The following is a 15,524-nucleotide window of genomic DNA, read 5'->3' on the forward strand; positions in this document are numbered from 1 at the left end:
CTCAAGCCTCATCTTCTTCCTCGCCGCATGAGGCAGTAGTGGGCACTACTATGTCCCTCCCGGCAATGGACATGAAAGCCCACCAGGAACTCAGTATGCAAACTGAGGAAGTTGTGGAGGACTTGGACCCAATGGTCGACATATTCTCCCTGGAGGATCCCTCCGGGGTGGCACTGCCTCTTATAAAAACTGTACAAAACACCACAAAGGTGCTCTGGCAGACCCCAGCCTCTATACCACCTACGCCCAGGGTGGAGAGAGGCGTTACTTTGTCCCACAAAAGGGGTATGAGCACCTCTTCACCCACCTCCAACCGGGGACCTTGGTGGTGGATGCAGCAATGAGCCCGCCCCTAAAAATAAGGATGCCAAGAAGCCCGCCCCTAAAAATAAGACAAGCTTAATTTCCTTACCTCATGAAACTCACCCCTCATCCTCCATGGCAACTCCCAGTCAAACCTCAACTGTGTCTCAGGATGCAGGTCAGGTGCTTCACCTCAATCTGAACGTTCTTTAACTGCAAGTGTAGTTCCTCAATGGTTCTTGGGACTAGAGTCCGCTTGTTCATGGGAAGTACAAAATGTACAGGGACACACATCTCAAAGAATTCCAAGTACCTCACAGGGTTAGTAACCTCTCCTTTCCCACCAATCAGTGCTGGTTTCCTGAGCCCAGAAATGGCACTGCATGGTGTGAAGCTGCTTCAGGAATGGCTCCTCTAAAATCAGCTGCTCTGTGTCATCTTCTTCATCATCCTCACCTCACTGAAGCTGCTGGTGCTACTGGACAGCTGCAGTTGTTGCCACATCATCTGCTGGGTGGTGCAGCAGGCAAAGTCCAAATTCATCCAGCTTTAAGTGCCGAAATGCAGCCCAGCCTGCCTCTGTATATTCACAGTTGCCAGCATAGAGGTGCAGTGCGGCGCATTGTTTGGTCCATGCTGGCCAACAGAAATACGAAAATGGGGCTAACCCACCCAGAAAGAGCATGGGGCAGAGAAAGCAGAAACCTAGGGTTTTTTTTTTTTCGTTTTTTAAGAATTTGAACCCTCCTGGTTTCTGCTATGCATCCCACAATGTAGAGAGAAAAATCCCAGAATGCATACTTCTTAGCAGCAAAACAAAGGACCATAGAAGATCCTCCAAGAACTCCACATGCTTAGTGTACACAACAATGCAAATTAAAAAAATGCACAGCCTTCCTGTATGCATGCTATTCGCGTGGCTTACGTACTGCCAATTAAATAATGGCATCAATGTGGTTTAACACCCTCCACCCCACCCCACATGTAGGCAAACTCCAGATTTGCTGCATCTTATAATTCTAACAGTCATTTATTCTTTTTCACTACTGCACTTTTATACTTTATTACAGTTCTGTATTACAAGGGAGAAATGTACTATCTAATTGCTAGTATATGTATAATATATTCTTTTTCATAAGCCTGAAAGATTCCTCCTCCTCCTGGTTTCTAGAATAAATGCTCAAAGTAGGGATTGGAAGAGCTCTTATGTAGTTTATTACAAGCTGAGCAGGCATTTACCACATACCCATTCATAACAGATTCTTTGATAGCTGCAGTGGAAAAATGGCAAAGTTCTCTGCAGTGAAACATTGTCATGTACTCGGGGCTGGATTAACACAGAGGCTTTAGGGGATGCAGCTCAGGACCTTGGATTATAAGGCGTCTCCAAAATGTATCACTTACTGCATTGTTTTTCAGTTGGCAGCCTGAGACACAGATCTGGCCTACAATGGTCTTCCATTTGCCTGGGCATCAGCTGTTCTTTCATGCCTTCTGGGAAGCAGCAGCCAACCAGACCTGTTCTGGAAACAGCAGAGTTCTTTTCCCTTTCCCTGAGGAGTCTAGCCTATTCTCACAGGAAGGGAGGGGGCTTACAGGAGGGGAGGAGGGAGCGGAAAGGTTGGTGAAGAGAACTCCTGGAGCTGCCCTCTGCCTGGAAGAGGGGAGGGGGGACCCCGCTGCACCCACACACACACACTCTGGGAGAGGGAGTGAAGAATCCAGTAGGAGCAGAGGTGGGGCTGGGCACAACTGGCAGGGGGGTGCTTTATCAGATACTTATGCAACTTAAAGTGATCTGTAATTGATATGCTTTCATTAGTTAATTTGATTGGTACTGTGCAGCACCTTTCCGAAAAAGACTGCGAGCAAATGTCAAAATTTCAGGCTGTAAGAAAAGAAAATTAGATGTCCGTTCATTTCTTATGAGTTTAATGTCTAATGTGAATTTTGTAGTTTTAATAGAATTTATATTAATAGCATGCTGTTTTAATAACATTACAGTGTATTTGTGTAAATAGTTGTTTGCAACATTTCATCGGAATATTGTCTACTGGCATGCTTAATTTTTTATGTTGAGATTAATAAATAGTCTGGCATACCACTCTTGAAAGGTTGCAAGCCCTGGCCGGTGGCAGGCTCACTAGAGAGCAAACACCTGAAAAGCCCTTTGGCCCTAGAGTGCCCTTTAGCTCACCAAGATTTGGACATTGCCGTATCTGGCCCACCAGAAAATGTAATTAAATATCACTGTTGTAGGTAATTAAGAAATTGAAGTCATAGCATCACTATGTATATTACTACCAGTTATGTGCCGAAATTAAAATGGTTTTGTTCATTTTAATTTTCATTCAGCTTTACAATTGGTATATCCCGTTTAAAAACTGGAACTGAAATAACCAATATAACTTAACAATAAAGTGGTTGGCATTGGGCAGAAGCGGTGGTAAAACACAAACTGTATGTCTACACAGCAATGAGCCTCCCAGCCTGGGTCAACAGACTTGGACTAGCAGGGCTTGGGCTAAAAATAAGCTGTGTAGACAGTGCTTTGAAGTTGTGACTCAGGCTCTGAATCTAGCTGCACCTTCAAAGCACTTTCTACACAGCTATTTTTAGAGCACTAGCATAAGTCTTGCTAGCCTGAGTCTGTTGAGCCAGGCCAGGAGGCTCGCTGCTTCAGGCTATATGGACTCACCTTCTAATAGCAAATCCAGTTTTTTTTCCCATTCTGTTAGACAAGTGTCCTCACGATCTCCTCTTTTGCACTCTAAAAGTGTTTGGCAAGCGTCTAATTATTAACCACCTACTTAGTATTGTAGCTTCTAAAATATTGACCAGAGCAGAGGCACTTAGGCTTGACTATGTAATTTTAGATCACGATGGCCTTAAACCACAAACCTTCTGCGAACACTGGAAAGCCTTAGAGCTGTGAAGTAAGTTGTCATTTGACTAAAATGACATTTCTTTTCAACCTCTGACTCTTTGTGATACTCATAGACTATAGCTTTAAGCTACTGAAAACTTAAATATGGCGTGCCTCTTTTGATTGACATTCTTTGTAAACAAAGTTAACACTCAAGCATTGTGTTTCCGGAATTGAATATACTTGCAGACTTTAAGGTCTGCAGGATCTAGTTGTGATGTAGTTATGTGGGCAGCAATGTTCTAATTAGTTCCATCAATTTTTTTTAACCTGGAAACCAACTGTTACTGCAAAAGTACTGGAGTATTCATTTCACACTCACCCACCGAATGAGGATTAAGCGGTGGGCGAGTGAAGGAGATCATTAGTCACTTTGTTCTTACCAAAGTTTTGCCCAAGTTCTTGCATAGATTTGGGGCTTTTAATTCATTTTGAAATATAATAAATACATACAAGTAAATCTTAGCTATGTTACCAAAAATATTTTATGCAGCCTGAAACATCGCATAACTTTTGCTTTAAATTATTTTCGACCTGTCTGTTGTATAGATGTATGGTATGTTCCTGTTTATCCAAAACCCCATTATCCGAATGTCTGCATTATCTGAATCCCTTCCTTGTCTCCCAGCATGAGATACAGGCCTTCTACAGCGTGTATCTCATGCTGGGGGATAAGGAAGGCATTTGGATAATGTGGACATTTGGATAAAAGACCCTGACTGCAAGGGGGGAGGACAAGTCCTCAACCGTGAGAGAGGCTGAATGACTCCTGCAGCAGCACAAGGAACCCTCTGCAGCCCCACTGTCATGGAGGGGAGTCAGTGGGGCCATGACAGGATTCTGCTCTTCCCTGCATGGACTTCAGCCTTCCTTGTGCTTCCAGGGATCAGCTGTCCACCGACCCTGTGGCAGCGCAGGAACCCCTCCGCCGCCCTGCCATCATGGGAGTGGGTGAGCAGGACAGAGCAGAGACTTCTAGTTAGGACTGCAAGGAGGAGGATGAGCCCACAGCCATGGAGGAGGCCACCTGCCGCTGAATGGCTCCTGCCCGCTCAATAATCTGAATTCTGATGGAATGAAATCCATAAAAAGGCATTAAATAAAGTATTATGTTTTATCATAGTTTTTTCTGCTATACTTAGAGGGTTATGTAAGACCAAGACCAAGAATGGCTCAATTTCTTTGGATATTTCTTTGGATTTCTTTGGATAGCTGAGTTCAGGGCTGATACAAATGCAGCTGGGGCTCCTTCAAAACTGTTTGACTTGTTCTTCTTTTACCAGACACAAGGTTCGTTGCAGGAACTTTTTGTCCCATTTGCCCCAAAGTACTCCTCTAATAAAAGCTGCATGTGAAAGAGGAAGGCAATAGAGAGAGTATTCACCAATTAAGGTTTTTTTGGAGTGCGTTACAGCAAGTGATGGAGGTTCCTTCAGATCAGGAACCTCCATCCAATTCCTTCAGATAAGGATGGAACCCTTCAGATAATGTAAGGATTGACAAAATTGTCTGAATTAAAGCTAACCAAATCATATAGCTACATAGCTAATGAGTGGATTTGATCTTGCCAAATAGGTTTTAGATTTAAAGCTGTCTAGGATGAAAGGGCAACCATTTGTTCACCAGGTTTCTCAGTCCATAGACAAATCTACAATATTAGATGTGATGGTGTTACTGGACAAATAACATGTCAAAACTCAGTATTGATAGCCATTGTTTTGCCTCCTGTCAGTTACTGGTCCTATAACTAAATTATTTATTGAACCCCTACAGTTTGCTTGGGGGAGAATAGATATGTAAAGACTGACATTCAGTCTCTGCTCCAGGTAATTCACAACCTAGTACAGACACAGATAAAATTTTGAGCCACAAAAATACACAGGGCTTGACTAGCTGGACAGTTAGTGCACAGTAGGCTGTGATGTAAATTTACAGCACACTAACGTGCAGTGCACTAACTGGCTACATGAAACTAGAGTAGATCAAAGCACGCTATACTTTTAGTGCGCAGTAGCAGCGTCCACATGGCTGGTTAGTGCCTGACATTATAGTGCACTCTAGGTTTACATCCCCGCTTGTCGTGCACTGTCTGTCTTGGAACAAGTTGGATGAGATATCTTGCAGCGGTCATTGTTGAGTGGCTTTGCATAAGTCAAGCACTCGAATACTAGATGAATGAGAGCCATAAAAGTACCTAGGGATAGGTGTATGAGTAACAGGTAAGAATAACTCCAGTGCAACTTTTTTCTTTGTTTCAGTCGAACTGGCCCACCCTCTTCGCCTACAGGAGGAGAGAAAGAGGAGAACCCTGCTCTGCTGGCCGAGAATTGTTTTAGAGAACTGTTGGGCCGAGCAACCTATGGAAATATGAACAATGCTGTTAGACCAGTTTTTGCGTGAGTAGAAAACAATATCAAAATGACTGTCCTAAAAGGTGGAAGTGTGTTTAATATTTCAATAAAAAAGATTAACAGTTTTAATACTAATGACAAACTTCTTCACTGTATATATGAAGAGCTTCTCTTAAAGTATTCTAATCTTTCTTCCCTGCCCATCACTCTGATCATGTCACTTTGAATCCTTTCACTGGCTCCTCCTGTTTCATCTCATAAAATTCTACCCCATAAAATTCCTTCTCGTCCCCTTTTTCAAGGCCCTTCATAAATCTGCCTGTCCCAGCTAGATGCCAGCCTTGTCTTCCCATCTGTTAGCTTTCCCCATGCAGTCCCTGTACTACAGTGCCCTGGATGGGTTGTCGCCAGTGGAGACTGAACTTGGGTTTACTGTTTTAATTCAGCAGTCTTCCTCTACTGCCTGAGCTAAAAGACCCAACTCTATTTGCTCAAAGACCGTAGCCAACTCATAAACTGCTGCGGTCCACCCTCCAGAAGGGAACAGTCCACATTAATTCCAGGAAGCATGGGTTATGCATGGAACACCCCTCTGAATTAATACATATGGATACTACTTACCCTTCCTTAAAATCCCTCTTCAAGACCCACCTCTGCTTGTGAACATACAGGAAATCAGCCAGCTGATGATGGTTTTGTTGTCCATCAGTCAGGGAAAGCTAATTTATATTAAAGTGTATTTGGTACCTTCAGTGAAGTTTGGCTTGTGCACGGAACTGACTGATGTAACTGTTCTCCCCATCATCTTTTCCTGCCTTCTTATTTTCACTCTTGTTATTTTTGTCTCAGATTAAATTATAAGCTCTTTGGGTCCAGAACTGACTCTTTTGCTGTGTGTTTGCATAGCATCTAGCACAGAGAGGCCTGATACTGATTTGGGCCTCTAAGTTAGCACCAATAGAAATAAAGAGCTAAATCAATAGAAATAATGTCCTTCTTGCAGTTAATCTATTAAAGTAATATTTGTTTATTTTTATGACCACCCAGGTGAAGTTCATACATTATAAATGCAGATTGTGCATACTTTCAAACACATTTGTGAATTGTTAGTTGTCCATAATGCATTTTAACCAAAGTGCAGAGGTTACATACTGAAATGGAAGGGTGTTCCACCAACATTTTGCTAAGTAAATAGCTGAATATCAAAAGTGAATGAACTGTAGAAACTGGCATTTATATTCCAATAATGATTTCACAGTGATCTAAATTACTGAAAGCAATTTACACCACATGGAAAGACCTGGGAGGAAATTAGAGCAGTTACTGTTTTTGCTGCTGCATATTCTGACATCAGTATTCATACTGAAGAAGCTAAATCTGAAGATAAAAGTTGTTTGTGTTTTCCCCTTAGAAATGGCACCAGTTCTACCTTTAGTTAAGTGGTTTACTGGGCCTACTTCTACATTCAAGGACAAGTCTGCATAGTAACCAACAATCTTCAAACTTTGCAAATCCATCCCTGGTTAATCAGTCCCAGTCAGTGTGCCAGACCATGCAGCCTACAGCTTGAGGGGTCATCTACTGCACTGTTCTTCTGCAACTGCAGAGCTCAGTGAAGAATAACCATTAGGCCAGCTAGTGTCTGATGCCTCTTGCTTTACTATGCCTCTGAGTTAAGCCCTTTGAAGCCTCGGTGAGGAAGCAGTATAACAGCCACCCTCTCACTGCATTCCTAGTTTCTCTGGGATAAAGGAGAGAGGAATCATTTTAGTGGATGGGGTTCAGACGGGGAAATAAGATTTTTCTTTTTCTTGACAGTGTCCATTTATAAGAGAGCATATTTGAATCTCTGGCAAAGCTCTCTGGAGAGGAAAGATGATCCAGTAGTTAATGCATTAGCCTGGGAGACCCAGAATCAATTCCTTGCTCTGCCACAGACTTACTATATGACCTTGAGCAAGTCTCTGTGGCCATCAGTAAAATGGAGATAATAGTACTTTCCTACTTCACAGGGGTGTTGTGATGGTGAATACATTAAAGTGGGCTGTAGCCTATGAAAGCTTATGCTCAAATAAATTTGTTAGTCTCGAAGGTGCCACAAGTACTCCTGTTCTTTTTGCGGATACAGACTAACACGGCTGCTACTCTGAAACTTAAAATATTGTGAGGCTGTCAGTACAGTAACAGGGCTGGCCACATTGGTGCCTGAGACAGATAAAATCTGTCAACCTAGTGATGTTGGTCTTTGGCAAGAATTCTTATTGCTCATTCAGTGTCAATATGACTATTAATATATGCCTTGTCTCAAATTCTCACGATTAATTTTGGTGAAATCTGACTGCTCCATCATGCAAAAATTACTAGTTAATGAAAGTTGAAAAGAGTTATAGTAATATGCACACATTGGGTTTTTTCTTTTTTTCGTTATTAACATTCTCAGACTGTTTAGAATCTCATATAGTTATGCCTCAGCTATTCAAGACTGCATATTTGTACTATGTCTCCAAGGGGAAAGGAAGGCTATTCACTATCAATCGAGTTTTCAGAGTATAATACCCTTACAGACTTGAATTTTGCCACAGCATCATCTATATAAAGTTTTTGTAATAATAGAGAAGGATTGGTTGTCCTTCCAACAAATGTGATTCAAGAGAATGCTTTCTGAATGGTTCTTGAATTGCACCATTAAGGCTCATACTCCCAAGAATGTGGATCTGCATATGCAGTGTAGTCTGATAACTCTCTAGCTACTCTACAGGAATGTTATTGGCCTCTACTTTCTTGGTGTTTAGAAATACTTGTAGACTGATACCTTATGCTCCCAGTTGACTTCTATAATTTAATTAAGCTATATATATATTTTCCTTTTAATACTCTTCAGTGGTTATGCCTTCAAATTGTGTTGATTTTAGTCTCTCTGAATTTCTTTGAGTTTAGTTGATTTGAGATGAAAATGCTATATGCCTAAATACAACATGGTAAATAACTGGCTAGGCAATAGTACTGCAGGAAAGGATCTGGGGGTTATAGTAGATGAAAAATTAAATGTGAATCAACAGTGTGATGCAGTTGTGATAGGCTAATGCTATTCTGGGGTGTATTATCAAGTGTGGTGTATAAGACATGGAGACAATTCTTCTGCTCAGCACTGGTGAGGCCTCAGGTGGAGTACTGTGTCCAGTTTTGGGCACCACGCTTCAAGAAAGATGTGAAGAAACTGGAGAGAATTCAGAAGAGAGCAACAAAAATTACTAAAGGTTTAAAAAAACCTGACATGTGAGGAAAGGTTTAAAAAAAACTGGTCATGTTTAGTCTTGAGAAGATGATTTGGGGGGCGGAAGCTGATAAGTCTTCAAATATAAGAACATGAGAATGGCCATACTGGGTCAGACCATAGGTCCATCTAGCCCAGTATCCTGTCTTCAGACAGTGGCCAATGACAATTGCCCCAGAGGGAATGAACAGAGCAGGTAATCATCAAGTGATCCATCTCCTGTCGACCATTCCCAGCTTCTGGCAAACAGAGGTTGGGAACACCATCCCTGTCCATCCTGGCTAATAGCCGTTGATGGACCTATCCTCCAGGAATTTATCTAGTTCTTTCTTGAACCCTGTTATAGTGTTGCCCTTTACAACATCCTTTGGCAAAGAGTTCTACAGATTGACTGTGCGTTGTGTGAAGAAATACTTCCTTTTGTTGGTTTTAAACCTGCTGCCTATTAATTTCATTTGGTGACCCCTAGGTCTTGTGTTCTGAGGAGTAAATAACACTTCCTTATTTACTTTCTCCATACTGGTCATGATTTTATAGCCCTCTATCATATCCCCCCCTTAGTCATCTCTTTTCCAAGCTGAAGAGTCCCAATCTTATTAATCTCTCCTCATGGAAGCTGTTCTGAACCTTTTCCAATTCCAATACATCTTTTTTGAGATGGTAACCACATCTGCACACAGTATTCAAGATGTGGATGTACCAGGGATTTATATAGAGGCAATATATTTTCTGTCTTATCTATCCCTTTCTTAATGATTCCCAAAAATCTGTTTGCTTTTTTGACTGCTGCTGCACATTGAATGGATGTTTTCAGAGAACTGTCCACAGTGACTCCAAGATCTCTTCCTTGAGTGATAACAACTAATTTAGACCCCATCATTTTATATGGATAGCTGGAATTATGTTTTCCAATGTGCATTACTTTGCATTTATCAACATTGAATTTTATCTGCCATTTTGTTGCCCAGTCACCCAGTTTGTGAGATCCCTTTGTAGCTATTCAGAGTCTGCTTTGGACTTCACTATCTTGAGTAGTTTTGTTTCATCTGCAAATTTTTACTGTTTACTCCTTTTTTCCAGATAATTTATGAATATATTGAATAGTACTGGTCCTAGTACAGATGCCTGGGGGACACCTGTATTTACCTCTCTCCATTCTGAAAACTGGCCATTTACTCCTACCCTTTGTTTCCTATCTTTTAACCAGTTACCAATCCATGAGATGACCTTCCCTCTTATCCCATGACAGATTACTTTATTTAAGAGCCTTTGGTGAGGGACCTTGTCAAAGGCTTTCTGAAAATCTAAGTACACTATGTCCACATGCTTGTAGAATTCTAGTAGATTGGTGAGGTATGATTTCCCTTTACAAAAACTATGTTGACTCTTACCCAACAAATTACACTCCTCTCTGCTTCTGACAATTTTGTTCAATTTTGTTCTTTACTATAGTTTCAACCAGTTTGCCCTCTACTGAAGTCAAGCTTACTGGCCTGTAATTGCCGGGATCACCACTGGAACCCTTTTAAAAAATTTAAATCAACTTCGATACCAAATGACTAGATAGCTAATGTGACACCCCGCGCACCCCAACCCTCTGGCCCAGCCCTATGCCCCCTCCCACACTCCTCTGCCCCACCCCCGCCACTCATCACCTCCATATTGGTGGACATGACAAAATTCATTCCACTCACGGATGTAAAAGATTAGAGGGAACATTGGGAATACCATCTGATCCTGGTGACTTATTACTGTTTAATTTATCAATTTGTTCCAAAACATCCTCTAATGACACCTCAATCTGGGTCAGTTCCCCAGATTTGTCACCTAAAAAGAATGGCTCAGATTTGGGAATCTCTCTCTCATCCTCAGTCATGAAGACTTATGCAAAGAATTAATTTAGTTTCTCTGCAATGGCCTCGTTGTCCTTGAGTGCTCCTTTAGCATCTCGATTGTCCAGTGGCCTCACTGGTTGTTTAGTCGCTTCCTGCTTCTGATGTACTTAAATTTTTTTTTGCATTACTTTTTGAGTCTTTGGCTAGTTGTTCTTCAAATTATTTTTTGGCCTTCCTAATTATATTTTTATACTTAATTTGCCAGAGTTTATGCTCCTTTCTATTTTCCTCACTAGGATTTAGCTTCCACTTTTTAAAGGATGCCTTTTTGCCTCTCACTGCTGTTTTTACTTTGTCTAGGTACGGTGGCATTTTTTTTGTTCTCTTACTATGTTTTTAAATTTGGAGTATGTATTTAAGTTGAGCCTTTATTTTGGTGTCTTTAAATAGTTTTCATGCAGCTTGCAGGGATTTCACTTTTGGCACTGTACCTTTTAATTTCTGTTTAACTTTCTTCCTCATTTTTGTGTAGTCCCCCTTTCTGAAATTAAATGCTACAGTGTTGGGCTGGTGTGATGTTTTCCCCGCCACCGGGTTGTTAAACGTAATTATATTGTGGTCACTATTACCAAGCGGTCCAGCTATATTCAACTCTTGGACCTGATCCTGTGCTCCACTTAGGACTAAATCAAGAATTGCCTCTCCTCTTGTGGATTCCAGGCCTAGCTGCTCCAAGAAGCAGTCATTTAAGGTGTCAAGAAAATGTATCTGCATCACATCCTGAGGTGACGTACCCAGTCAACATGGGGATAGTTGAAATCCCCCATTATTACTGAGCTTTTTATTTTTATAGCCTCTCTAATCTCCCTGAGCATTTCGCAATCACTATCACCATCCTGGTTAGGTGGTCAGTAGTATACCCCTACTGCTATATTCTTCTTATTCAAGCATGGAATTATTATCCATAGAGATTCTATGGTACAATTTGGTTCATTTAAGATTTTTACTTCATTTGATTCTATGCTTTCTTTCACATATAGTGCCACTCCCCCACCAGCACGACCTGTTCTGTCCTTCCAATATGTTAAGGGCTGTTATAAAGAGGACATGGAGAACAATTGATCACTGTCCACAGAAGATAGAACAAGAAATAATTGTCTTAATTTACAGCAAAGGAGATTTAGGTTAATTATTAAGAAATCCTTTTTAACAATAAGGAGAGTTAATTACTGGATAGGTTACCAAGAGAGGTTGTACAATCCCCATCACTGGAGTTATTAAAAACTGGTTACACAAACATCTGTCAGGGATGGTCTAGGTCAGTGGTCCCCAGCCTTTTTCGTCTGGTGGGTGCCAGACCACGAGCCACGGAGGACCGTGGTGGCGGACAAGCATCCGCCGAAATGCTGCTGACAAGCGGCAACGTCAATAGGTGTCGCTACCGAAATGCTGCCAAGAAGCAGCGTCATCCAGAGACGTCACCGCTGAAATGCCGCCGATTCTCAGCGGCATTTCAGCGGCAACACCTCTGGATGACGCTGCTTCTCGGTGGCATTTTGGCAGATGCTCGTCGGCCGGCCAGTACACGGGCTCATTTAGACGCCCCGGTGGGCGGCCTGGCACCCGCAGGCACCGCGTTGGGGACCCCTGGTTTAGGTGTACTTGGTATTCCTTCAGTGCAGGGGGCTGGACCAGATGACCTGTCAAGGTCCTTCCACCCTATATTTCTCTGCTTCTGTGTTTAAACACTAAGTAGTGATTGTAGTGATGTGCCAAAAAATACCAGCATATACCATATGCTAGATGTACTTTCCAGTCAGTGACTTATACAGAGATACTGCAATGTTCTTAGTCCTGATGTGTTTTCTGTACTGCTCAGTCATGTGGTGCCATAATATTTTACAAGCGCCTATTCCATTTGCAGTCATCTTCCAAATCACCAATTCCTCTAACTAAAACTGGTTATTTCCATTCTAACACCATGTTTTCAACATTCCCATCTTTGAGGCTGAAATTTTCCATGCTTAGTCTCTGCTGATTACTGGAACTACTCTTGCTGAAAAGTTCCATGTTATGAAAACTTTAGCACATGGAAAACTAACAGTAAATGGACTTTCAGCCACATATCCCATTTTTAAATGATTACATATAAATATAGAAATAGTTTACAGACACAAATTGACAATCTATTCTATGGATTTTATTTTCATATTCACACTGAATCTTCCGGTGTATGAAGGGGCAAATTATAATCTTGTTTCCCAATAAGGCAAATGTTAAAGAATATGGTCATTTTGTTTCATTATGTTTATAGATTAGTTGTGTACCAACTGGCAGCAAGCAACATTTCCTGTCTGTTGAATATAATGTACATTTATTTGAAAAAACAGATTTTTTTTTTTTAAGTAGTGCCCCTTCACTCAGTAAGCATTACAAAAGAAGCTTATTGGTCAACCAGAATTTTAAAGCAAATGCTGTATTTTACAAGCATATTTATTTACCTACCCAAAAATACTGAATCTGATGGAAATAAAATAATCATTTACAGTTTGACACCAATAAAACACTATTAAAGTTTGAGATCTGGAGATTCTATGCAAATCACATACTGACTTAATTTTCATAGTTGATGACTATGCCTTGCTTCATTTACATAAATGACAGCAAATGTCCCCATTACCAGACTTAAGATTGACAAGACTGTAGCATAGAACGTAGGAATTGCTGTGCCTCTGGCATCTCTGCTCCTTGTTCTGAGACTGTGCTCCCTCTGGGAGGGGAGGGGGATCCGGCTGTTTTTCCTTCTATCAGTTTTTCTGATTGGGCTGCTAGCACCTAGTTGATTAGCTAAGTCTGGCGGCTCCTTGCTCTTTGTAATAAGGCTGCTGGTTCTCTTGCTGCTGTTCCCTGGTTGCGCGTAAGTTCCTATGATCAGGGAGAGATGGCTAGAGCATTACTCATTTTGATCTAACCATAGCTCCAAGTCTGTGGTCATGGTTGAGGGGGATTTATTGTGGGGGAAGAGATGACTAATGCTCTAGGCCAGGGGTTCTCAAACTGGGGGTCGTGACCCCTTAGAAGGTTGTGAGGTTATTACGTGGGAGGTCGCGAGCTGTCAGCCTCCACCCCAAACCCCGCTTTGCCTCCTGCATTTATAATAGCGTTAAATGTGTTTTTACTTTATAAGGGAGGGGGTCGCACTCATAGGCTTGCTGTGTGAAAGGGGTCACCAATACAAAAGTTTGAGAACCACTGCGAGTCTAGGCTACGTCTCTATGGTTAGAATCCTCCAAAGACTCTTAACTGTAGATATCCTACCTAGAGTGGCAAAATAATAGTTTCATCTTAGTGTGTCTCTTCAGCTTTAAGCTCCTTGGTAGGGTTGCCACTTGTCCAGGTTTCCCCAGGATCATCCCTTTCTTGAGGTAACTGGCTTGGGAAATCTGTAAGGGTGTGCAGTGTACACTTCCTGCTGTCCAGTTTTATGGGGTCAGGATCATCTTGAATGTCTGTTTTTTGCACTTCAGAGATAGCAGTAATACTCCTGGGTAAGAGCAGTTTTGAAAGCCACTAAAGACTGCAGTTTCTTGTCTCAAACAGGAGATTTAACAGGCCTGAATATCTATTGTATTTTCATCCGCTTTTAAATATAGTAGGTTAGAAAACATATTCGTCTTTGCTTCTGTTTGGCTTGACATGAATAATTGGCCATGGATGAGGCCTCATTTCTTGGAGCCAGGATTAGGGAGGTAAATGGATCAGGAGGCTGGAAACAGAATGTCTGTACTAGCTAAGATAAGGGGAAACACCCAGGAAGCCATTTACAATGGACAACATAACAAAGGATAAGATAAGCCTGGAACATAAGATGAGGTAAAGAGCAAGTTATGTATGAACAATGCATACTGTACAGGGATTGGTTCCTATAAAATGACCAGGCCAATTTCAAAATGTGTGATGCAATGTATAGTAAATGCAGTGTAATGAGTAAATGTATATAAAGGGAAAAGGGTTGCTGTGTAACTTTGGATGGGTGGTATGCCCTGTACCCACCTGCTACGCTTGAGCCTGATCAGGCTCAACTGCAGTCTGATTGTATGCCAATAAAGATGAGTGATAGGTTGGAGTTGCACTGAATTCTTGAGAACTGAATGGATAAGGTCTCAGAAGCCACCCAGCATATTCCCGAGTGGGTAAGGTCTCAGAGGCTACCCCAACACTGTTAACATTTTCATTTTTGTCTTTGGCGGGGTGGAGGAAAGCATTTAAAAAGACATATCTGCTGTACTAGGATCCAGTGTGGAGTTGTTTTTTTAACTTTTGTGCACATTGCAACCTTTTACAGTGCTTGTTTTACCAAGTTCACTTCAGAAATTTGTCAGCATGGTACTGTCCTATTAGTGACAAGAGTAGGGTTAAGTATCAGAGGGGTAGCCGTGTTAGTCTGGATCTGTAAAAAGCAACAGAGTCCTGTGGCACGTTGTAGACTAACAGACTTATTGGAGCATAAGCTTTCGTGGGTGAATACCCACTTTGTCAGATGAATGTTTTTTACAGATCCAGACTAACACGGCTACCCCTCTGATACTTGACACCATGCAAGGCACTGCATTTAGACGTATGAAGTGGAAATCCATCAACCTCATGAAGAGTAGGGTTGTAATCCATTTTTTCTTATTTTAGGTCAAGTCATCTTACTGTCCCTTATCAGTACTTTTCCTGGATTGTTTGTGATGGTAGTACTTGTCTGATATGTCAAGTGGGATTTTCTTTTACTACCCTCTTGTGCTGTACTTTCATTTTCCTCTTCCTCTCCAGTTGTCTGAAACTTTTAA

General features: G+C 41.5%; 1 protein-coding gene across 24 annotated transcripts in view; it reads left to right on the forward strand.

The window, feature by feature from the left end:
• Positions 1-15,524, forward strand: part of EFR3A (EFR3 homolog A) — a 151,663-nt gene that overhangs the window by 79,089 nt on the left and 57,050 nt on the right. For all 24 annotated transcript variants that reach the window (XR_010599015.1, XR_010599013.1, XR_010599018.1 and 21 more), the window contains one exon: positions 5,488-5,625. Coding sequence is in view for 19 of the 24 variants with exons in the window: in XM_065586159.1 (XP_065442231.1) it covers positions 5,488-5,625 (138 nt within the window). In the remaining 5 variants the exon portion in view is untranslated. The remainder of the gene's footprint in view (positions 1-5,487; positions 5,626-15,524) is intronic.

Source organism: Chrysemys picta, chromosome 2 (assembly GCF_011386835.1).
Source record: "Chrysemys picta bellii isolate R12L10 chromosome 2, ASM1138683v2, whole genome shotgun sequence".
NCBI classification, from domain to species: Eukaryota; Metazoa; Chordata; order Testudines; family Emydidae; genus Chrysemys; species Chrysemys picta.